This window comes from Crotalus tigris, unplaced genomic scaffold (genome assembly GCF_016545835.1).
Source record: "Crotalus tigris isolate CLP2741 ecotype Arizona unplaced genomic scaffold, ASM1654583v1 scf7180000024427.8105951120:4207309, whole genome shotgun sequence".
Classification (NCBI taxonomy): domain Eukaryota; kingdom Metazoa; phylum Chordata; class Lepidosauria; order Squamata; family Viperidae; genus Crotalus; species Crotalus tigris.
The window spans coordinates 716,200-740,526 of record NW_024100595.1 but is presented as its reverse complement, the minus strand read 5'-3'; the positions used below and the strand labels follow the sequence as shown (position 1 = coordinate 740,526).

At 40.4% G+C, this 24,327-nt stretch overlaps 2 protein-coding genes and 1 long non-coding RNA gene across 3 annotated transcripts; 2 read left to right on the top strand and 1 right to left on the bottom strand.

The window, feature by feature from the left end:
- The first annotated feature begins 1,032 nt into the window (after nt 1-1,032).
- On the top strand, nt 1,033-10,722 carry LOC120302310 (ovomucoid-like). Its single transcript, XM_039330486.1, has 4 exons — nt 1,033-1,137; nt 6,047-6,072; nt 9,939-10,048; nt 10,541-10,722. The coding sequence occupies exons 1-4, from the start codon at nt 1,083-1,085 to the stop codon at nt 10,587-10,589; spliced, it is 240 nt and encodes a 79-aa protein (XP_039186420.1). The 5' UTR covers nt 1,033-1,082; the 3' UTR covers nt 10,590-10,722.
- Nucleotides 10,723-11,639: 917 nt separating this feature from the next.
- On the bottom strand, nt 11,640-22,782 carry LOC120302312. Its single transcript, XR_005555108.1, has 3 exons — nt 20,904-22,782; nt 14,700-14,759; nt 11,640-11,758 (listed from the first exon to the last, which is right to left on the bottom strand). It is a non-coding gene; the product is annotated as an uncharacterized LOC120302312 (long non-coding RNA).
- Nucleotides 19,484-23,397, top strand: LOC120302309 (kazal-type inhibitor-like protein). The gene is made up of 4 exons (XM_039330485.1): nt 19,484-19,621; nt 20,260-20,285; nt 22,792-22,901; nt 23,201-23,397. The coding sequence occupies exons 1-4, from the start codon at nt 19,567-19,569 to the stop codon at nt 23,250-23,252; spliced, it is 243 nt and encodes an 80-aa protein (XP_039186419.1). The 5' UTR covers nt 19,484-19,566; the 3' UTR covers nt 23,253-23,397.
- Nucleotides 23,398-24,327: the final 930 nt, after the last annotated feature.

Genomic DNA, 24,327 nt, shown 5'->3' with positions numbered 1-24,327 from the left:
TTGATTGATAATTTTTCATTTATAATATACTTCCAAGCAAAAATGATAATATGTGCAAAGGCTGCAATGTGGAACTGATACAAGTTCCACAAACAAGGCGGATACCAGGCTATAGAGCAGAGGCACCCCAACCTCTTGGGCACCAGGGACTGGTTCTGTGGAGAGAGGTTGTTCCACAGACCAGAGGGTGCGTGGTTTCACATGCTGCCTGCATTCCATGGATGAGACTTTGCTTGTTTGCTCAGCCCAGTTTCTGGCATGCCGCATCCCAGTGCCAGTCCATGGCCTGAGGGTTGGGGACCCCTGCTAGAGAGACACCACACTGTGATCTTTTTGTAGAAGAGCTAATTTAGCTTTAGGAAAACGAGATCCTAATCTGTGAATGGTAAAGGATTATTCCTTTGGACTTCATTGTACAATTGGATCTTCCAGGAGTCTCAGTCCCTAAAAACCTCCCTTTTAGAACTACAAGGTAGGGCTCAGATGATATATTGGAGACTCCAAAACTGGGAGGCCCAAGATTTGGCCACAAAATCATTGTCAACATTGTCAAAATCATTGTCAGCAAGCAACTCAGAAATCATCCCGACACCTTATAAACATCATCTAAGCCAACTGATATGATACATTTTGTACATACAGTACTAGAAACTTGTCACATATTGTTTATCTTATTGATTAAAGCCAGTCTCCACATAGGAACTGAAGGTTGTAAAAGGAAAAGAAAATGGAAAGGTAACTTTGGATTCTAAGCCTCAGCACCTAAGACAATAAAAAGACCAGAGTGGTCCTAATCAAGATAATTTACATCTGCTGCAAGTCTATTAAATTCTGGTTGCCATATACTTCTTGAATCCTGGGTTAATTGTGTAAAAGGAAATTTACAAACTGATGTTCTTGCCACAAATTTCAGCAACAGGTCAATTTCACATCCAATTGCAACCTGAAGGGAGAGATTTCATCACCAAAATGGTCAGGATATGCATATATAGCCTGGAAGGACAGGGGAAAGCTCTGAGGCCTCACCTTCAGCATCTACTGCTCCAAAGAGTCCTACCTCAACCAGGTTCTGTGGCACAATCATGAAGCCAGGAAGCTTTCTGCTGCTCACTCTGCTGCTCTTCTTCTTGTACTCCAGTAAGTTCTGTTTACCAGTCCAACTTTTCTTCTGTTGAGAGAGTTGAGGAGCCCTTTGTCCCCAGGAAAAAAGACACAATAATCCACAGATATCCTTAAGGCTGGTTCAGTGGGAAATAATTCTTGGTCAGGAGAATCTGCACAAGAAGGAAATAGAAATTGGAGGTTATTAGTGCAGAATTGGCTATTTTACTGGAAGATTATTCAGGTGCAAATAATTGTTGCTCATCTGGTTAAGGATTTTAATTTTAGGGAGGGAGCAAAGGGAGAGGGCACACACAAGCATACAATTATTATTTTTTAAAAATAGGATATAATATGGAGTTATTTCAATAATTTAGTATGTTTTCATACCAGATATAGCTGTCCTAAAAATCAGTTCAAGGGTTAATACCAACTGATCAGGCATTGTGAGGAAGTGAACCCATTATATTGATTTTATTTATTGTATTTATTTAGTTTTAGTTAATTAATTTCTACTAATTCTTATTATTTCTAGGCATTTGATTATCTAAGCAGGGAGTCAAAAATATTTTTGTTATCAGTCCAAGCCACAGCACCTTCAAGTTAGTCTTCCTTCTCTTGCAGTTTTCTAAAATCATCTTACTGATTAGGAACTAATCTTCTGTTCCTCTGATATTTGGGCAATTTCCTTTCTGCTCAGCTGGAAAGAGCTAGTTTTCAATTTGAGGCTGTTGAATTGCATCAACTACTACACCAATGAGCAATTTGAAAGTCGTTGGTAAGCAGGTGATTGGTCCATAAATGCCTGGTGCTGGCCCTTTTGCTGTATTTTTCAGATAGAGTTTACTAATATTTGTTAACCAATATTTAATTTCATCTTCTTGTAGTATGTCATTAACATGCTTGGCAATGAATGGATATAGACCAGGCAGCTGTTTCAATCAAAAACCATGCAGTTATCTTCATGTGGTGCTTACCAGCTCTTGATCCTTATCCTTTTCTCCATCATTTTTGCTGTTCTTTCATTTCAACTTTTTTTATTTTTATCCATCTCTTTTATCCAAGATGCATCCTTGTTGTATTTCTATGGCTTGTCCCATAGCTGCATCCAGAACTGCACATATTTCTATTTGTTGGGTCTTGAGTAGGTCTATCCATTGTTGGATTGGTAGAAACATTTCTGATCTGACTGAAATTGGAAATTCTGCCTATAGTGTGCAATTCAAGCTTTGTACCTGCTGTTATTTGCTGTTTTATTATTCCCAGTGCTTTCTTGAACTTCCTTATTTCTAAGTGATATTTCTTAATAATGTTTGTTTTTGTCTTCTTGCTTTCCAGCCTCTTTTCTTTAATATGCTCTAGCTTGCTTTCATGTGATCTTAGCATGCTGAACTTATTTTCCAGCTTGATCTTTCATTTTGGTGCTGCAGTGTTTGCCTATTTTCTTCTTCGTTGATTTTGCATCCCAGGTATTTAGTTATAATGCAGCTGTGCTATACATTACTTAATTTGTTTTTGAAATAAGCTGGTGGTTATATTTGATATTACAATATTGAAATCTTTTAATATGTGTGCTAGCTGTTTCTTTGTAACAAGCTTTGAAATTAGCAAAATTATTCTGTTATTTTTGTGCTGCTAGGGATAGAATGTTATATGAAAGGAGTTCTGTTTATTTGTACAGGAGGGAAAGTAGTTTCATCTAGAAAACTTATCAATCTATTATTTTATTGTAGGACCAAATGAGAGCATTTCACTATGTTTTAAAATTTCTTTGTACTGATGCTCTTGCAATACTATGCATTGTTTAACATGGCTATGATGTATATTCAAGCAATAATTCGCTTTTCCTATTCTTGGTGAACACATTGATTGACATGTGTTTCTTCATTCTTGACCTTTGCATTTTAGAAAAAGGAGTTTTGAAATAGGTCTGCTCATGGCAGGTCACTCTGGCACCCTATTTCCACATGATTCCTCTTAGAAAGAGGAAGAGATAATATCATTAAGGTAGCAGAGAACTCATATATAGTGAAGAAAGGCGTGTGAGAGACCTACTCACAGAACCTTCTCCTCAGAAGTGAGTGACCACAACCAGACCCACTAACTCAATCATGAAGCGAGGTGGCTTTCTGCTGCTTACTCTAATAGTGTTCTTTTTGTACTCAGGTGGGTTGTATTTCATATTGCTACTTTTCCTTGTGGGGGAATGTTATTTTCAGAACTTACATTCCATTAGATGAGTCATCTAGAAAACAAGTCCATAATTCACTAACAATCTCAAATCAGCCTCAGTGGAAACTGATTCCTCCTTCAGGAACATCCATAGAAGAGCCAGAGGAAAGCAAGAGGCTATTTTGTGCAGAGCTGATTGTATTGCAAGAAGATTTTGTAGATCAGAGCTTCTGAAATCGTGGTGTCATCTAGAGCAACTTGTGGGGAGTACAATTTTTTATACAGCTGAACAGGCAAGCTACTCAGGCAAACTTTAAAGCTCTATATGGCTCAGGGCCAGGCTATTTGCGAGACCACCTACTACCTCATAGTTCCCTTCGTCCGGTTAGATCCACAGGCTGGGCCTCCTTCAGGTCCCGTCGGCCAAGCAGTGCCATTTGGCGGGGCCGCGGGGGAGGGCTTTCTCTGTGATGGCGCCCACATCTTGGAATCAGCTCCCCCCAGAGATTAGGACCGCTCCCACCCTGTTGGTTTTCCGCAAGCTGCTTAAGACCTGGCTTTTCCGGCAGGCCTGGGGTTTATAAAATCTGATCCCTGGATGACTGTTATTGTACTGTTTGTTTGTTAAGTTATGTTGTGTTTTTATTGTAAACCGCCCGGAGTCCTGCGGGAGTGGGGCAGTCTATAAATTTTAATAAATAAATAAATAAATAAATAAATAAATAAATAAATAAATAAATGTATAGAGAATAGCCCTGGTGACTTTGGAAAGATGGCAGTTATTTTATTTACTACAGGGAGTCCTCAAATTACAACTGTAGCATTACCTCCTCAGAGGCCGCCAAAAACCAGGCCCTCCCAGCCCCAGCCCCCTTTGTCAAGCCCTGCAGTAGTGTTCTCTATGGGGTTGGTAAGATGTCTCTTCCAGCCTGAGCTCATGCAGAATTAGTAGGTAGCAGGCTCTTGTCGTCAAGGAGGGGCTTCCAGGAACGAAAATAACCAGCCCCAGTAGTCAATGCTATGATGATATCCAACAGCCCAAGGCCGGTATAGCAGCAGGAATAAAAGATTCCTTAGTGATCGTTCAGAGTCAAGTGGGATGGAGGAAAACCCCGGCTGCAGACGGTAGTAGAAACAGCAACAGTCAGTGTGCTGTAGCAATAGCTCGTTCCCCAGGGCAACTCCCCCACAATGTGTAAAACCTGTACCAGCAGCAATAGTCACAGTCCAACTAGCCTCCAGGCTTCGCAGCAACAATAGCCACCACCAGTCTCTCCTCTCCTTCTGTTGCTTCTTCTTCAGTCAGGTTTCAGCATCAAAGCCCTCCTCCCCTTTATTTTTATTGTTAAAATCTGAGGCTAGGAGCCTCAGCCAACTCCTTTCTACACACTCTCTCTCTTGCCTCCATTTGAGATATCATCCTTACGAAGGAAGCAATAAAACTCCACTCTCTCTCTCCCTCCCTCTAGCCTCTGTTTAAAATATCCTCATTACGAAAAAAAAGCAAATAAAACTTCCAGTCCCTTTACCTTCACCTGACTAACTGCAACAGCAACAGCCCCTGGCCCTCTCCTTTCCTTCCCTTTTCTATCTTTTCTTCCGACCACGCCAGCCACACCCAAAGCCAGCAGCAGCTGTCCCAATCTCTCCCTTCCCAACCAAGCTCCTGCAAACACTCTCAGACAGCCCCGCTACACAACCATTTGTTTATTGACCATTCAAAGTTACAAAGTCACTGAAAAACGTGACTTATGACCAGTTTTCACACTTATGACTATTGCAGCATCCCTCTGATCACATACTCAAAACTCGGATCCTTGATAACTGGCATGTATTAATGAGTTGCAGTGTCTTGGGGTCATGTCATCACCTTTTGCGATCCTCTGACAAAATACAAGCCAAGTCAATGGAAAAGCCAGATTCACTTATCAACCGTGTGACTAACTGAACAACTGCAGTGGCAAGAAAAGTTGTAAAATGGGTCAAAACTCTTAGCAATGGAAATTTTGGGCTCAGTTGTGGCCATAAGGATTACCTGTATTCTTTAGAGTTGTCACATTAATTCACTATTTATGAAGAAGAGGGAGTCAAGCTATTCTCCAAAGCACCCGAAGACAGGACAAGATGCAATGGATAGAAACTAATCAAAGAGCGAAGCAATCTAGAACTGCGGAGAAATTTCCTGACAGTTAGAACAATTAACCAGTGGAACAACCTGCCTCCAGAAGTTTTGAATGCTCCAACACTGGAAGTTTTTAAAAAGAGACTGGACAGCCATTTGTTTGAAATGGTATAGGGTTTCCTGCCTGAGTAGGGGGTTGGACTAGATGACCTCCAAGGTCCCTTCCAACTATTATTATCATCATTATTACTATTATTATTGTTGTTGTTGTCATCATCTTCATCATCATCATCATCATTTTTCAGGGGTTATTGTATTGTAAAGCTAGAGAATTCCCTGAATAACAAAGTAGTACTTTTGCCAAATACTTGACATTTTCTGTGCAAAGACACCAATGGGGTCATGTCTCAATCCTTTAAATAGCTCTTACATGTAATTGGGAGCATTTGTAATGTAAGCAGAAGCTTCCCTGAGCTTTGAATCCGATTTAGGACACTCCTCTATTAAGTTTTACATTAAATGCAGGGCACATAGGCTGTTAAAATATATACAAAAGTAAACAAAAACCATACCTTTTGAGATGAAGAGAACAAAATATAAGATGGTATAGATTTGCTTTAACTGTTTTCATTTTGAATGTTTTGGTTGCAGATGTTGCTACTGCAAAAGATCTCAAGGTGAGTCTCAAAAATTTATTCTTATTCACATCCCTTGTTTTTCATGAATTGATTATGAATTATGTGCCATCAAGTTGTTTTCAACTTCTACCAATCACATAGATTTTGTTTAATATTGTTGTGGCCTGTGGGCTGCCGGAGGACTCAGCAGCCAATTCAGATGAGGAAGCACAGGAATGGGTGCCTGGCCCATCTGAAAGCTCCGACGAAGGAATGGAGCTGTCACAGCCAGGGACAGAGGTGGAGCATGAGCCATCCGACAGCCCTCAGATGGAAAGGTTGAGACCTCCATGCCTTGAGACAAGTGAGTCAGGAGAGGAGGATCACATGGGGCCAGTGATTGATGCGTGGGCTCAGTGGAAGCTGAGAAGAGGAGAACAGTGAGAGCTATGGGGTGGTCTTCAGGGTGGAAGAGTCACCGCTGCTAACGGAGCACCACCCGGAGATGAATAGGTGTGGCAGACAACTACCATATATGCCGGCGTACAAGGCGACCTGGCGTATAAGACGACCCCCGTCTTTGTCGCCGAGCCGCATTCCTAGAACGTCATCTTATACGCCGGAAACTACCAGTATTTCCAGCATATAAGACGACTCGGCGTATAAGACGACCCCCGTCTTTGGCGCTGATTTTAGCGCTTGCAGAAGTCGCCTTATATGCCAGCATATACGGTATTTGTTTTCCTGAGTTCCATTTGTATTTGGAACTCCTGACAGTTCCCCTTGGAATTTTGCCAGAGTTTTTCCGCAGATTCTGTGGTGCTGGAAGTGGCCAGAGTTTGTCCGCAGATCCTGTGGCACCTTCTGAGCATGGGTGTCTCTTATGTTAAACAATAGCCAGCTTGCTTGAAGGACTTTTGGCTGCAAGTATGGTGAGACTAACTCTGGGTATTGGAAGACCCCTACAGGGGAAAAGGGAGCAACCTCTGTTGTTTGGAGGCTGTGTGAAACTGCTGGCATTCCTGAAATAAAAGGAATGTTAGAGACTATTTGGTATGTCTGTTGTGTTTGGGGAGCCAGGTCAGAACAAATATATCTGAAGTTGGATAATTTGACCTGGTTGTTTGTGCCTTCAGTGAGAACTCTGGGTTGATTGTTTGATGATCAAAGAAACATCTATATACTATTAAAACTCTTGTGTCTGTTTGTAGCCTTCAATTGAACAAAATTGGAAAGTATAGGGCAACAATGATTGAAACAAGGTAACTCACACGGGCTATCTTACAGAATGCCAGGGCCCGTAGGAATGAAATCTGGGAAATGTGTGGTCATTTCAGGGCTAGCATGCTTTCCAACCACACTTCCCAGAAAGCCATAGATTGCATGGCTAAAGGGAAAATGAGAGGGGCGTATTCCCACTCTCTTTCCCTCTCTCTCTGGCCCCTGCAAGGCCTGAAGGGTGATCAGTCATTGGCGCCAAGGCCAAAATTTGAAATCTCTTTAATAGTGGGGGCTAGTCAAGAAAGAACAAGGGAGTAACTCAGATATTTGATGTAACCACTCCAGTCACTCTTCCACCCACTCTCTAATTTCCACTGAGATTGTTTTTCATTATTGTTCCATTTGTTTTACAGCTATCACCACCAAAGCTTCATTTTAAATTTATGAACAGCTCCTTGAGCACAAATAATTTCATGTTTATGTTTCTCTTCTGTTACTCTTGCAATTGTTCCATTTCTCTCCCCCCAAAAATGTATTTTGTAAATACATTGACCCTGATCTGATTTCAAGTTCAGTTCTTTTGATATTCTCAAACATTGATGCTGCACAGAATTTCCTATACAGGGCAATAAAACCAGTAGTTCTAGATCTCAAAATAGTCAGAGATGGTACTCTGCTGTTACATGCTGGTTAAATTCATTAAGGTAATGCACCTTAGCAAAACTTTTTATACAGTTTGCACTGGGTCATCCTAGTAAGATATATATTATAATAATTCACCACATGCTGAAGTGACTTGCAATGCAAATGAGTTCTTCCAACATCTTGACTTTATTTGATGTATCCAGTTCTTCTTTGTTCACAACTTTGATGTGGCTTCAGCAGAAAACTCACATGGGCAGAATCTACAGCTTAGATTTCATCCTCTTTATCCAGCCTTATACACTTGGCTTCTGTTACAGAAATTTCAATTAGTCCTGCAATCAATATACAAGAGGTTTCTGTCTGACTCTACCAATAAGCACTTCCAGATAGAAGCAGGGGTATTTCCTAAATTAGTTTATCCCTAATCATTTCATTTGCTTTATTGCCAGGTTAAAAAGGTCTGCCAAAATGTTCAAAGCAGCATTATATAGTAGCATAGATTTTCCACCTTTCTCTTTGCTCTTTGCTCTGTGGTATCCAAAGTAGAACCTCCAGATTCAGTCACAGCTTTGTTCCATACAGTATTAACTTTGTGAACTCTAAAGCTTCCTTCTTCCATTATGTATTCAAGATGGACAGTGATTAATATTTATGTTACTTATATATAAGGGTGTAGGTCTATACATATGTTGTATATAGTATGTTTTAAATGTGTGTATGTGTGTGTACACTTTGAGAGGAAGCAACTAAATTTCATTATTAATGTGTGCCATTGTGCCCACAGGAAAAATGACAATAAAGGTTATCTAATCTAATCTTCCCATAGGTGAATTTATAACAACCAACAATTACATTCAAACTTTTAGCACAATACACCAATTCTTTCCCTTTTATCCACTCACTCCTGTCCTTTGGTTTATCCTTCCAAGCCCCTGAAAGGCACAGTATGTAGTTAAAATCATAGTACACCACAAACACTGACATATAATCTATTATGTAGTGTTTAGTTACATTTATGTTTCTTTTATTATCTGTATATGTATATGATTTTTAATAGCAGAGAAGGAGGTGTAAATCACTCAGAGAATTTGGATAATATAAATACAACATACAATAATAAAAGCACAGATCTGTTTCTAGAATGTCACTAAGAATAGGTGGGAACTATATACTATAGCTAGCTAGCTCAGGTTTAAATGTTACTTTGGTCACAACATCTCTTATATTCAATAAATTGATTTTAATACAATAATAGAAAAAATAATATAATTCACATCATAGCATGTTGAAGTGTTCCATCTCTCAAATCAGTCCTCAAAGGCTTCATTGGAACAGCCAAGGTTTGATAAGTTTCCCAAATACCAGCAAGATTGGTAGTTTTCTGATTCCCGAAGGAATGCTGTTCCACAGATGGGAGGCAGCAATGAAAAAGGCCCAGCTTCAGTCCCAGATCTCTGAAGATGACAATCCTTCACAGTAGAGATCTCTCTCCCTTCCAGATCTTCCAGATAAGCAAAATCAATAGAAGTATGTAGTTCCAGAACTAAACAAGTCCTGAACCATATAGGGCTTTAAAGGTGACAAGAAGCACCTTCAATTTCATCTGGAAACTGATTGGTAGCTAATGAAGTTCCCAAAGTATTAAGGTGATCTAGGCAAAATAAGATATACTCATAACTCCTGGATCATCTGTACTTTCCAGGGAGTCTTCAAGGATTGCCTCATGTAAAATGCATTGCAAGAGTCCACTTGAGAAGAAACCAAGAGATGAGTGACAAAAGGTCTCCTGCAAGAGGAATGGTAGCAATTGGCAGAAGAGATGGAAAGAGGAAGGCCTGCTGGCCACAACTGCCACTTGTTCCCCCTACAAGGAACAGTAAAGCCCATGTGGAACAAGAGAGGACCAGTGGACTTGGCTTTACAAAAGATGGATTTACAATTTTACAGCATAATAATACATAATTGGTCTCACATGATTACTGCACAAAGTATGTTAATAGTTACTGCCTTACTGTAAAGAAAAGTAGGGAAAGTAAATGTACCATTTACTTTTTGTGTAGATTTATTGTGAGAAGTACCCAAAAGAAGGCTGCACGAAGGAGTACAATCCACACTGTGCCTCCGATGGAAAAACCTATGATAATCAGTGCTTCTTCTGTAATGCATATATGTAAGTATAAGGTTTACTAAGTACAGCTGGTGACAAGAGCACTTTTATTGGCAGCTCTTTTAAAATAAAATATTTTCTAACAAAAATGAACTGTGAGGTGGTGTTAAACAATGTATTTTACTAACTTTAGATCAGTGGTTCTCAACCTTTCTAATGCCGCGACCCCATAATACAGTTCCCCATGTTGTGGTGACCCCCAACCAGTTATACATCACCGGGTACCAGGGGCATGGCCAAAGAAAAGGGGGAAAAAATGGCGGACAGCCTTGTTTGGTGACCCCCGTGAAATGGTCGTTCGACCCCAAATGGGGTCCCGACCCACAGGTTGAGAACCACTGCTTTAGATAGATAGAAGGAAACATAGCTTTTTGTCAATTTCAGGGGATCCTTAGTTCTGTTACTGAATACTAGATTCCTTCTTTTCGGTGCGCAATGACAGCCAGTTGATTCTTGACTTGTGATAATGGATTCTTGGCTTTGTTTCCTCATCAGTCACAGTGGTAAAACTCTTCAGCTGGAATTCATTGGAAAATGCAAGTAATTTGAAGATGCAGAAGAAAATTTACTGATTCCTTCAAGGTTGCTTATAGCACCACGAGGACCATATTCTTCCCTCTGCTCCTGTGAAAATTCACAGTGTCTCAGTTTCATTTATCAATAAACAATGAAATTGTTATATAGTCTGTATTCTTTTGCAACAATGTATGTGTTTTATTATTTTTTATGATTATAACTGCATATCTACAGGTATATGCTTGATATATCTATAAATCTGAAGAAGATTAAATAATTAGAAGTTTGCTACAGATATCACATCAGTCAGAAGACTCTCCCTCACTTTGGGGGATGCTATATTCTATTTATTAACATATCTCTTATTCCACATAAAATATATGTCACAAAGGCTTTGAGTTTATGGGAAATATGCCATCATACAGCCAACAAATCCCTCCCTGTAAATTTCCTCCCTATTTATTAACAGAGATAAACTACCTATCTCCTGTCTACAACACAGTCCTTTCAGCAGTTCCAAGAAGATTCCACCCCCATTTGCACTCTGATACAGGTGGCCCTGAGGGCACAGATAAACCCCTAAGTGGCCTTGAGCACTCAGGGAAAGTATTAATGACCAGATGACTGCAAACAAATATGATCCTTCCAACACCATCATCTCCATCTTGTCAGAACTAATCCTTCCATTGCCCCCCCCTCCATCCTGCCAGAACCTATGAAACTTCTTGGATGAGAAGCAAAATGTCTTCTTCTTTTTCCTCGAAGAAAAAATAGGCCAGTTGCCTTTTGAAAAAAAAAATACCTTTGATAGATAAGCAAGCTTCTCAGTTCATTTTTCTGTCATGTAAAACAATCTAAGCAGTATTCCATTAAGACTGTTTGCCAAATGCAACTTTTGCTCTGCGTTATCAGAATAACAGAGTTGGAAGGGACCTTGGAGGTCTTCTAGTCCAACTCTCTGGTCAAGCAGGAAACCCTATACCTTTTTAAACAAATGGTTGTCCAATCTCTTCTGAAAAACCTCCAGTGTTGGACATTCACAACTTCTGGAGGCAAGTCATTCCACTGATTAATTGTTCTACCTGTCAGGAAATTTCTCCTTTGTTCTAGATTGGTTGTGTCCTTGATTAGTTTCCATCCATTGCTTCTTGTCCTGCCTGCAGGTACTTTACTCTTCTTTATGTTCTTTATCCTCACCTAGAAGAGAATTAGGAATATGGCAATGATTCGTTGCTGCCTGTATCAATAAATCCAAGTCAAGTCTTTCTCCGTCTATCAAGTAATTAGCTTAAGCTTGATACTATGTAAGTATTGGTAGTCTTTGTTTAGTAACCACAACTGGGACCTGCAATTTGGTCATTAAGTGAAGTACTTGCTAAGTGAAACTGAGACTGTGCTTATCTTTCTTCAGCTTTCCTTTGTTTTACAGATTTGTGAAGGTTGTAAATGCAAGGATTGATCCAGTAACTTTTTCCTCACTGTCATAACTCTGAGTGTCTCTGTACGAGGCAATTGTTAAATGAGGAGTATCTGTGTATAGCTTTTCTTACAACACTTTCCCCTTTTAGAGTTGAACAAACATGTTCATTAAACTGGTTGGAATTCTCCCTTGGGCTGGCAATATCTGATCTTCTTTCTTGGGGCCATCTAACCCAGGAAGTCATGTTCATTGCTGGCTATTTTTCTTCTTTGGTTATTTCATCAGACTTCATCCATGAACATTAGGAATCTAGTCCCAGTCTCACCCAGAACAAACAAATCTTCAGCAGTACCTAAAATCCAACTTGATTCTTTTTCTGCTCTTTTCTAACCAACCTTCTCTTTTTTATAACCTAACAGCTTGGTTTTCTCTGTGAAAAAGCTTCTCTCTCTGGGAAAAGTTGTGGTTATGTGATTGTGATTTATGTGCTTGGCAACCAATGGATATTTACAATGATCATAGTGTCCTACGGTCACCTGATTGCCATTTGTGAGCTTCACAGATGGTTCTGGTAAGCAAACTTAATGGGGAAACTGGCAGGAAATTGCAATTCAAAATCACTTGTGGCATTTAATGACTGTAGGTTATTTGCTTAATAATCACAGACCATAAATTGGGCATGATTACATGATATTTCAGTTTGCAACCACATCACTTAGCAATGTTACTTGTTTCACTGATATTGCCATTTGGGCCTTTCAAGTCCATTCTTGAAATATATATCCATGATGGAAGATGGTTTTTAATATTAGTTCTTATCTACTTTCATTTCTGTTTCCAAATCTACAAATATCTACATCCAAATTCAATGGTGAAAAAAGCAAGGTTCTACATTTAGGCAAGAAAAACCAAATGCACAAGTACAGCATAGGTGGCACCATGCTCAATAGTAGTAACTGTGAGAGGGACCTCGGAGTCCTAGTAGACAATCACTTAAATATGAGCCAGCAGTGTGCTGCAGCTGCCAAAAAGGCCAACACAGTGCTAGGCTGCATTAACAGAGGGATAGAATCAAGATCACGTGAAGTATTAATACCACTCTTTAATGCCTTGGTAAGGCCACACTTGGAATACTGCATCCAGTTTTGGTCACCACGATGTAAAAAAGATGTTGAGACTCTAGAAAGAGTACAGAGAAGAGCAAACAAAGATGATTAGGGGACTGGAGGCTAAAACATATAAGGAACGGTTGCTAGAATTGGGTATGTCTAGTTTAACGAAGAGAAGGACAAGGGGGGACATGATAGCAGTATTCCAATATCTCAGGGGCTGCCATAAAGAAGAGGGAATTAAGCTATTTTCCAAAGCACCTGAAGGCAGGACAAGAAGCAACGGGTGGAAACTAATCAAGGAGAGAAGCAACCTAGAACTAAGGAGAAACTTCCTGACAGTGAGAACAATTAATCAGTGGAACAGCTTGCCTCCAGAAGCAGTAAATGCTCCAACACTGGAAGTTTTTAAGAAGAGACTGGACAGCCATTTGTCCCGAAATGGTGTAGGGTTTCCTGCCCGAGCAGGGGGTTGGACTAGATGACCTCCAAGGTCCCTTCCAACTTTACTACTATTATTATTATTATTATTATTATTATTATTATTATTATTATATTGATAACCATTATATATAAATACACACACAAACACAAACAATTTATTTAAAAATCTCTGGTAACTTTGGGTCTTAACTCAAAAATCAGCCAAGTCTCTTTCTATTTATTATATAGGATACCACATATTATAGTTTTCTCCTCAGAATTCTTCCCTCTTTTCTTCCCTCCCTCCCCTCCCTCCCTCCCTCCCTCCCTCCCTCCCTCCCTCCTTCCTTCCTTCCTTCCTTCCTTCCTTCCTTCCTTCCTTCCTTCCTTCCTTCCTTCCTCTTGCTTCCTTGTTTGTGTGCTACAGCTGCCAAAAAAGCCAATGCAGTCCTAGGCTGCATTAACAGAGGTATAAAATCAAGATCACATGAAGTGTTAAAACCACTTTATAATGCCTTGATAAGGCCACACAGTTTGCATCCAGTTTTGGTTGCCACAATATATAAAAAAATGTTGAGACTCTAGAAAGAGTACAGTCAAGAACAACAAGGATTATTAGGGACTGGAGGTTAGAACATATTAAAAACATTGCAGGAATTAGGCATGTCTAGTTTAATGAAAAGAAGGTCTAAGGGTGACATGATAGCAGTGTTCCAATATCTAAGAGGCTGCCACAAAGAAGAGGGGATGAACCTCTTCTCCAAAGCAGCTGAAGGCAGGACAAGAAGCAATTGATGGAAACTAATGAAGGAGAGAAGCAACCTAGAACTAAGGAGAAATTTTCTGACTTTGAGAACAATTAATAGAACAACTTGCTTCCAGAAGTTGTGGGTGCTCCAACACTGGAGGTTTTTAAGAAGAGAATTGGACAACCATTTGTCTGAAATAGGGTTTCCTGCTTGAGCAGGGGATTGGACTAGAGACCTCCAGGGCCCCTTCCAACTTTTTTATTCTGTTATACTGTTATTTATCCTATGCCTACCCAGAATGAGTGAATTTTGCTTGAAGTTTGAGTGATAGTCTAGATTAAAAGGTGAAAGTAGGTCTATATGTCACAAAGTAATTCTAAACCCTTTTCATAAGGAAAGGGCATTTCTTGGCCCATAAAAATGTAAGTAACTCCTACCTTTCTTCTTAACTCTTTGAAGGCTGGTTGCCACTTGCTATTTCTGTCTTGAGCTCTCTTCTAAAAAGGAACATCTCAAATTAGTACAACTCAATGTGTGCCTATCATATCACATTTCCATAGAAAATTCAAATCAAGTGTCTTTTCAAATTGTATCTAACCAAATACATGGTTAGATTTTTTTTTCCCTTAGAAATTTGACATGCCTGTCTCAAATGATTCCATACCAAAATCAAATAAAAGCAAGTGGCTACTTGTACAGATTTGATTATATCACAGGGAAACTCTATAGTAGGATTCTTAAACTGTGGGTCACAGGTCCTGGGATGGTCTCAAGCAACTTAAACATAGATACAACAGTTTTAAAAAAGCTGATCAGAATGATGAAAACATAGTAAGGAGGGGAACCAATGCTGATTAATGTTTGTAACTCCACTTTCTTGCCAAGATCAGCTCCTAAATCAACCAGGTGTCTTTTCAAACTTTATGTAGTCAAACACAAGTGGCATATTTATTTTTTCTTCAGAATTTATCAAGTATGGATGATGATTCTTTTCTTTTAAAAAACGTATCTGCACAAGAGTGGGTTTTGCTTACAAAAGAGGTGGGAAGCTGGAGATAAAGGTAAAGATAAAAGGTAAAAATAAATGTTGACTCAGAGTTATGCCCAGAAGGTGATTCTTGGCCCCGAAAAGGCTACCTACCTCTAGCCTACAATTTAAAAATCAGAAAGACCACCTTTGTGTGTTTTGTGTATGTGTGTGTAAGAAGGAAGGAAAGCCACAAGTGTGTAAAAGGGAAAACTCTAAACTTGATCAACCTTCAGATACCAGTTGCTTATTTTTCTTAACTAACTTCTAGTCCCTCTAAAGAAGAAAGGAACGGAATCAGAATGTGAACAACCGGTTCTCTGTGTGGATGCTGCTTCCGGAAGTCCATTCTGGGGTTGGACAACAAAAAATTAGCTACCAGTTCTGCCAAAGTGGTGCAAACTGGCTGAATCCTACCACTTCACTGATGTCAGAAGAGTTTCTATTCCTGAACCTAATTTCCTGCAAGGCTGAAAAAATGTTGCAATCCTCACATGCACCATTAAAACTTTCTTCGGTTTTCCTGAAGGGAACTTCTTGGCTGCCATCAAATGAAATGAGTGGGGAATATAGATTTACCTTGTTTAGATGATCTCCTTTGGCTTCTAAAGAAGTGCTTTTAATTTAAATGATACCAAGGCATTTGTGATGGTACATGTACTGTATATAATTATTGTTTGGTGAATAATGATATTTTTTCACATTTCCCCCTTTGAACATATAGTTTTCTTAATTATAATATATGACTTACCAAATGTTTACTGTTGTGTCCTGAGCCTGCAAAAGCAGGCTCGGGACATTTCATTGGTCCCGGGCATTCCAAAAGCTGCCCAGGACCAGACTGAGTGAAAATGCTCTGCTACTTTGTTTGCCATTGTCTGGGTCTCCAGACACATAAAGAGGCCTGCGTGCCTGTTGCCTGGAGTTCAGGTTGTTTAAAGAGGAGTAAAGAACTGTTGAACTTCGCCATGTTTATTCATCATTTGCAAGAGAATGGAGTATTTAACACTAGCGACGAGGATGGGATCCTTTGCAAACTAAAGAGAAAGTAAGGACTTACCCAGGAAGTCCTGAAGAGGGAAGATGGCGTCTGAATCAGCATCCCAGCCTGCCAGTATAGCGTATAGCCAGTATAGCAGGCTTCTTGGCAGTGGACCAAAGTCCATGAAAAGAGTTTCAATGAGATTAAAGTCTTGCTCACTTCTAATGCTGTTTTAGCGCATTTCAATAAGCAACTGCCTGTTTGCATCGCATGCAATGCATCTCCTTATGGGGTTGGAGCTGTACTCAGCCATCTGAAGGCTGATGGGACCCAGGTCCCTGTGGCCTATTATTCAAGAACTCTGTCTTCTGCAGAGCGGAATTACGCTCAAATTGACGGAGAAGCCTTGGCCATAGTGACTGGCATTAAGAAATTTCATGATTTCTTATAGGGCTGCCATTTCACGGTCTATACTGACCATAAGCCTCTGCTGGGTTTATTTACCACTAACAAATAGACCTCACATATCATTTCTCCTCGTATGCTGAGATGGTCCATTTTCCTGTCAGCATATGACTATACATTAGTCCACAAACCAGGAAAAGAAATGGGCCATGCTGATGGCCTGAGCAGATTACCTTGGAACCAATTAGAGCCAGATCCAGCTCCTGCCATTAACATTCCGTCCATCCAGGAATTACCAGAGTTTCCCCTAAATGCAAGGGATGTAGCTGCAGAAACTGCCACTGATCACACGCTTACACGCATGCATGAGTTTTCCACTTTCAAGGGTTGCCTGTTATGACGTAGCAGGATAGTGATCCCAGCCTCATTGAGGTCTAGAATCTTGGTCTCTCTGCATGAGGGACATCCTGGTATTGTCAAGATGAAAGCGCTTGTGTGCAGCCATCTTTGGTGGCCTGGGCTCGATAAAGCCATCGAGGCCCAGGTGCATGGGTGCCAAGTGTGTGCCAACAGTCTTGGCCTGAAATGCCTCAGGCACCAGTACATAGGTGGGAGGAAACTCAAACCCCATGATCTAGGGTGCATATAGATTACGCTGGGCCCTTTCAGGGGCAATTCTTCCTTGTTGTTGATAGCCATTCCAAGTGGCTAGAGGTTGTTCCTGTTTCCTCCACTACTACTGCCAGGACCATCCAGGTGTTGAGAGGAATTTTTTGCATCACACAGTCTTCCAGATGTTCTGGTTTCAGATAATGGCCCTCAATTTACCTCTTCTGAGTTCCAGGCTTTTCTTCAGGCCAATCTGATCTGGCTTGCAACATCGGCTCCCTTCCACCCATCCTCCAATGGCCTGGCAGAGAGAATGGTGCGTGCCATCAAAGATGCCCTCAAGAAACTGATTTATGGTAACTGGCATCACAGGTTAGCAGATTTCCTTCTTGCACACTGCATTACACCATGCACTGCCACAGGGAAGAGCCCTGCTGAACTCCACTGGGGTTGTCGCCTCATCACTAAACTGGACAGGTTGCACCCTGACCGGTCAGCTTCACAGGTGTCACAACCACGGGCACAACCGCGGAGACTCCAAGTGGATGATCTGGTCTGGGCACGGAACTATGGGCCTGGTCATCTCTGGGTCACAGCTGTGGTCTGCAAGGTCTCTGGGCCATTGTCATATGAAGTTGCCTTGGGAGATGGCCGCGTTCTTCGCAGACCCATAGACCAACTGCATTGGAGACTGGACTCTCACCCTTCCGCTCCTGGGTCTGTTCTGGGGGGGGGAGGACCATAACATGCATTCTGAGGTTCAGTTTCACAGGCCTAACAGGCCATCACTAGCCGCTACTGAGGCTATTTGGGACTCATCCCAAGGTTCCGCAAGTGGTCCTAACAGGAATTCACCAGATAGGGGGTCATCGCACACATCCATACTTATTCCAGACAGGGAGTCACACCGGGGGTATCCACAGTATTCACACATGTCAGATAGTGCTCCAGACAGGGATAATGACCAGGGGTATCCACACAAATCACAAACAGCAAGAGAACAAGAATTCCAGCAGGGGCACTGACCCAATTCCGCAATTGTTCCCAGAAGGAGGTCAACAGCAAAAGGGGTTGCCATGCAGGCGACTCCTGACTCTGGCACCTTAGGCACGTGCTTGGGGGCCACAGAGTACTGGGGCACTTCCACTACCCAGCACTCTCCATCTCCTGGCCTTGGGTTTGAGGGACAGTGTTCCCAAAAAGGGTCCATTGTGGACCCGGGGACTTCCACCCCTCCAAGGTATGCTGGCTTGGACTTAGAGGGTCCAGCCAGCCAGCAGATGGGTGGGTCAACTGGGTATTTGGGGCAGCAAAATCCTGGCCTGCCTAGCCTGGTAGGCGAGCAAGTAGGTCAGGCACCCTTACCGGGGTCCCCGGGAACTTTAAGGCAGCCACACGCTGGCCTCCCTCGCCTGGTAGGTGAGAAAGGGGGCCAGGCAATCTCTCCTGGCCTTAGGAGGTTGCAGTGGGCCAAATGCTCACCCAAACATCTTAGAGAATTTGTGAAGTTGCTGTCAAGTTCCAAGGGTTCTGTTCATAAAGCCCCTGAATAAAGGGTAGATTATTTTGTATTATTTTTTGATTTTGGATACATTTATTGCTTAACAAAATTGAAGGGGCTTTGCCTGAAGGTAGCCTCAAGTATTCCACATTCCTTGCATTTGATTTCTGAAACTATATAACACTTTCCCATTGTATGATGTACATGTGTGTGCACAGATATGTTCCATCTAGGAGGGAGGGGTGTTGTGTCCTGAGCCTGCAAAAGGCTCGGGACGTTGCATTGGTCCTGGGCATTCCAAAAGCTGCCCAGGATCAGACTGAGTGGTGCCGGCCTTGTGCGCATGCACAAGGTGCGAAAACGCTCTGCTACTTTGTTTGCCATTGTCCGGGTCTCCGGACACATAAAGAGGCCTGCGTGCCTGTTGCCTGGAGTTCGGGTTGTTTAAAGAGGAATAAAGAACTGTTGAACTTCGCCATGTTTATTCATCATTCGCAAGCGAACGGAGTATTTAACATTTACTGTTCCCAAAGATTCACTTAATATTTAGTAATAGAAGCTGACCAAACAAACCTTTCACATTCCCCTATACTAATACAATGGTGAAACTGAAAAGTGCTTGTAATGTCAACATTCTCTTATCTTTTTTTGATAAGGTTATGGTGACTTGCATGTATACATATAAATGTCCAGCTAGAGCTTAAACAGCACTTGTGTCCGTGATAGCTAGAAGATATTTCAGTGGAAGAACTCTGGTGGGACTGATCCTCTCCTACCAACATGAAGGTGGCTTTTTACCTGTTTTTCACCCTGGCACTCTTCTTTTCGTACTCAGGTAAGACAAGCACCACCTTGCAAAAGACCCTTTTCAGGTAGCTGGCATTTTGAGACTTTAGTCCACATTATCAACTCTTTCTCACAAAAGTGGACATTTTAAAGGCTCTTCGCAGGAATGTCATGTTTATGCGGGATTTCCAAGCCCAAATTACAACTGGTATTATGTAGAAATAATATGAATCTTTAGAAAACAAAACCTCAGCACTTCAAAATTCTGACACCAACAGATAATTAAAGTTTAAGGACTAAGCAACTTTCAAATGTTAAAGCCCCAGAAAGCATTTCTGATGTGAATCAAAACCTGGAAGCCTGACTTCAATCAACTAAACCCTACTTACCCATTATTCTTAACCCAAAATTATAGTCCAACAAAAGGGTTGTAAGTTTAGATCCACAAAGTTGTTTTGATTGCTTATGTTTATTTTAATGTCAGCTGATTAAAGAAATTGATATTTAATTTGATCATGTTATTATTCAGTGATAGTTGCATTAATCTGAATATATTTGCATTTGAGTCAGAAAGAAATGTGTCAGGTCAAATCCTCTTTTTTTGCTGTGAAAAAAATTAATTAGGTGGCCCTTATTCAAGCCATGGTTTTACTTTATATTGTTTATGGATTTGATCTTTTTTTTTAGATGCTGTTGAAGAAGAAAAAATACCAGTAAGTGTGAACTATATAATGAACCCAAATGATCACAGTTGAGGATTTATATGTGCAATGATTTTGCAGGGGCAAGAGGCTGGGTGGGTGGGAGGAGAGATAGCAATAAAAGCAATGTCTGGGGTGAAATTTATGTGGACCTTAAGGATTATTTTTTAAAAATGTAACCAATTTTTAGTATGAAATGGTAAAATTGTGATTTATGTTGCAGGGAAAAAAAGACAGAATACTTTCAAAGAAACAGACCTTCCAGTATAATAGATGTAATTAGAGAACTGAATAATAAATTAGATGTCTTCCTCCTCCTTTTAATATTAGAAAAGTACATGGTGGAAAATGTATTGTCTCTGATTTCAAGAAGAGCATAATACATTAATTTGGGGAGTCCTTGGTGTTCTCTGAGTTTGGTTGTTTTTCATTACCCAAAGTAGGTAATTGTTAATCCACACTAGCACTGACGATGTTGTCTAGTCTGGGTAATGAAATATCTTCAAGAAAACAAATAAGCTCAGAAAGCACCAAGGACCCCTCATTTCAACCCTGAGCTACAAATATTCTCCTTTATTATTACATAAGTTACCAATATTTTTTTTTAAAAAGATGACAAATATATGCTACCTTTTGCAGAATCAAACTTGACATGAAAGGGAGTCTCTGTTACATTTTGTCTGATGAAACATTCAACGATCAATCCCTTCCAAGTATAGATGCTGAAAACTCAAAACAGGATTAGAATGTTGAAAGAAAGATGTCGATGTATCATCCATTTGCTGCCCAATTGTCTCTCTCCCTGATAGTGATGAGAAAATTACCTCAACTGCAATATTGCAGTCCTCCAAATGGATGGCCCCTAGAATGATATGCCTTCATGCCAAAACTATCTAATTGGGATTTGGCATCTTTTAAGCCCTATTCCTAAATGTAAGGAATGAATATTATTAGATACAGTAAAGGGTCTGGGAGGGGAAAAAAACCAGGTTTCTCCTTTGAAATGTAGTAGTCCTAGAATTGGACTACCTTCCACTTGTTTTAGACAGCAGCCATATTAAGAGCATTCTTAAATTACTTTAAATGCAAATAAAGCAAAATCATATTTGGCCCTAGTCATTTTATTCTGGAGGATGTCCACTGGGTCACCACGCAAGGGACATCTATATATCTGGGGTATCAAATTGCCGACCCGTGGGCCAATTGTATCATGTGGAGACTGCACCCACCCCAGCTCCGGCAATGCAAAAAAAGTCGTGATACGTCACAACACGTCATGTGATGTGGCAAGTTTGACACCCGTGTTCTATTTGCTGGAAAGAATGAAGGAAGTCTAAGACACCTAGATACCAGCAAATGCTAAAAAGAACAAGCACCAAACCTTCAGAAGAAAGAAAGGAGCACCTTCGTTCAAGATAGAGGGAGAAAAAACAACTTCACCTGTTCCTGAAATTTGCTTCAATCAAGAATTAATTGCTGGCATCTCAGTGGGGCTCCTCAGCTGCATTACTAGAGCTGCCTTCTAAAACCAGAGTTCTCTCAAATAGTTGGCTGGGTGGGATATCATTAGAAATCATGGGTGGGGAGTACTCCTTTTTTTAAAATGCATTTACTGAAGTGACTCCCATGTAAGATAATGACAAGTGAAGATAAATGTGGGTAGAAGCATTTCCCCACATGTTTAACTGATATGCTGTAAGGCAGTGTTTCCCAAACTTGACAATTTTAAGGCATGTGGACTTCAACTCCACATGCCTTAAAATTGTCAAGTTTGAGAAACACTGCTGTAAGGCATATCACATCTCTACAATATTTGGGGAAGGTTCATTTGTATTTATACAAAATATTTGTAGCCTACTTACTAAGAGGATATTACCTAAAAGAGCAATATGGACTGTTAACAGAAAGTTAAGTCAATAATAAGCACATAAGAGTCATTACAATAATACTAATGGAGAATAAAATACCAGATTTTTATCTGATACCAAAAGTCATATAATCTCAGGGCAACCTGGCTTCAAGAAGAAGGCTTTTTAAAGTTGTCCATGGAGATTCTCATTCACCCAGGTCATGGTTGTCTCAAAGGTGCTTTTTCCAAAAGGCAACTGCACTCTCGAGCTGGTTTACAAATGTCAGCACATTGTTCCCAACAATCTGAGTCCTCATTTTACCAACCTTGGAAGGATGGAAGGCTGAGTGAACCTTAAGCCCATCAGAATCAAACTCCAGCCTGTGGGCAGAGTTAACCTGCAATTCTTCATTCAAACCACTGTATCCCCAGGGCTTCTCGTGGATTCTCTACATGGGCCAATTCCTTTTGATATGTAGACTTCATTGTCCAGAATTCCTCAAACCAATATGACCATTGCAGAGATTTCTGGGAGTTGAAGTCTCCACATATGGAATTCTACAAATTGGAAAACACTGTTTTACATCACTGGATTTGGAATGATACAAGATCTTTAGAAGCTTGAGATTAGCCAAGAGAAGTTAAAACCTATTGTTGTTCTCCCTGAAGGTTGATTGCACTGACTTCCCCAGACAAGGGTGCACCAAGGAGTACGAGCCCCATTGTGCCTCCGATGGCAAAACCTATCCCAACAGATGCTATTTCTGCAATGCATTTGTGTAAGTATCGGTTTCACTCATGATGCCAAAATGAATCACTTGAGTAAATTTCTTTGACCTGAATTTGTTGCAGTTTGTTTTTGTTCCAGTTAGGCTGACAAAGATTGTTCTGATGTAAATGAATTCTCTCATTGGAGGACTTTTTCTCTATTGTGATACCACAGCCAGCCAAGATGAAGCAAGGGTTAATTCTGCTAATTACAGTAGATTCTACAATTCTAGTGCTGCAAAACATGTTGGGTGAAAAGGGTTACACCTTCTGATTTTTCAAATTCTGTGCTATATCTTTCTCTTCGTAGTGAAAGCCGTGGATTAATAACATTACGTTACTATGGAGAATGTAAAAAGTAATGCAATACTGATCCAGAGGACTGAGATATTCCTCCAAGCAACATGGATCTTCCTCCATCCTTCTTTCCTCCACTTTTGTTTGCTTAGTCAGGGAATATCTTCTAAATTAATTTCACTTGTCAATAAAATGAACTATGCATCCTAACCTGCTTCTGAGTTTCTTTTGCTCCACAGTCTCTGTTCCCTAATGTCTATTAGATTGCAGGGTTACAATAAACAAACAAACAAACAAACTCTTTTACAATGAAAGATTTTGTAAAAGTCTTATGGACAACCTCTAATCCAAGCATGTCAAACTTGTGATGTCACATGATGTCGTGTGACGTATCAGGTGCGGTTTTAGCATGATGCATCCGGCCCATGGGCTGGCAGTTTGACATGCCTGCTCTAATCTTTAGCATGAGGGGGCAATCATTTTAAGAGTGATTCTAAAAAAAAAGTGCTTTATTCTCAAAAAGGTACATTTAAAAGACAACATGAAAATGGGTCTGTGTTTCATAGCAGATTCCCAGGGACCTGGATTGGGATGGATTTGGGGTTCCCTGTGGTTGAGGGAATGGCTCAAAATGCACAAGATCCCATCACACATATGGGCGGGACCATAACTTTCTATAGTTATTCTCTGCAGTTTTGGAATTGTTAGGCAATTTCTTTGGGAATAAAGCTGTATTAAATCTGGAGCTGCTCCTGTAAAATGGGATTTGGTTCACACTTTGGTTTGTTTTAATGTCTTTTGTTTCGTACTCCATACAGAACTCTTGAAATCTATATGCCTTGTTTCATGCTCGGGACTCTCAAATCAACATTTTGAGGTTGGAACATTTCAAGGAAGAAACGTTTTGTATGTCCCTGCTCAAAGCCATACTTCTCAAACCAGCCACATTTTGTTCCATCCTCAAAATACTCATAGTCATTTTAGGCTTGGAATATATCACGATGGAAACATTTTGCACATCTCCAGATATTAATTGATTGATAACATTTACACAGCGAGCTAATTCAATAAAGGTAAGTCTGGGTGGCTTACAAACATTGAACAAAACATAACATTAAAAAAATAAAAATAAAATAAAAC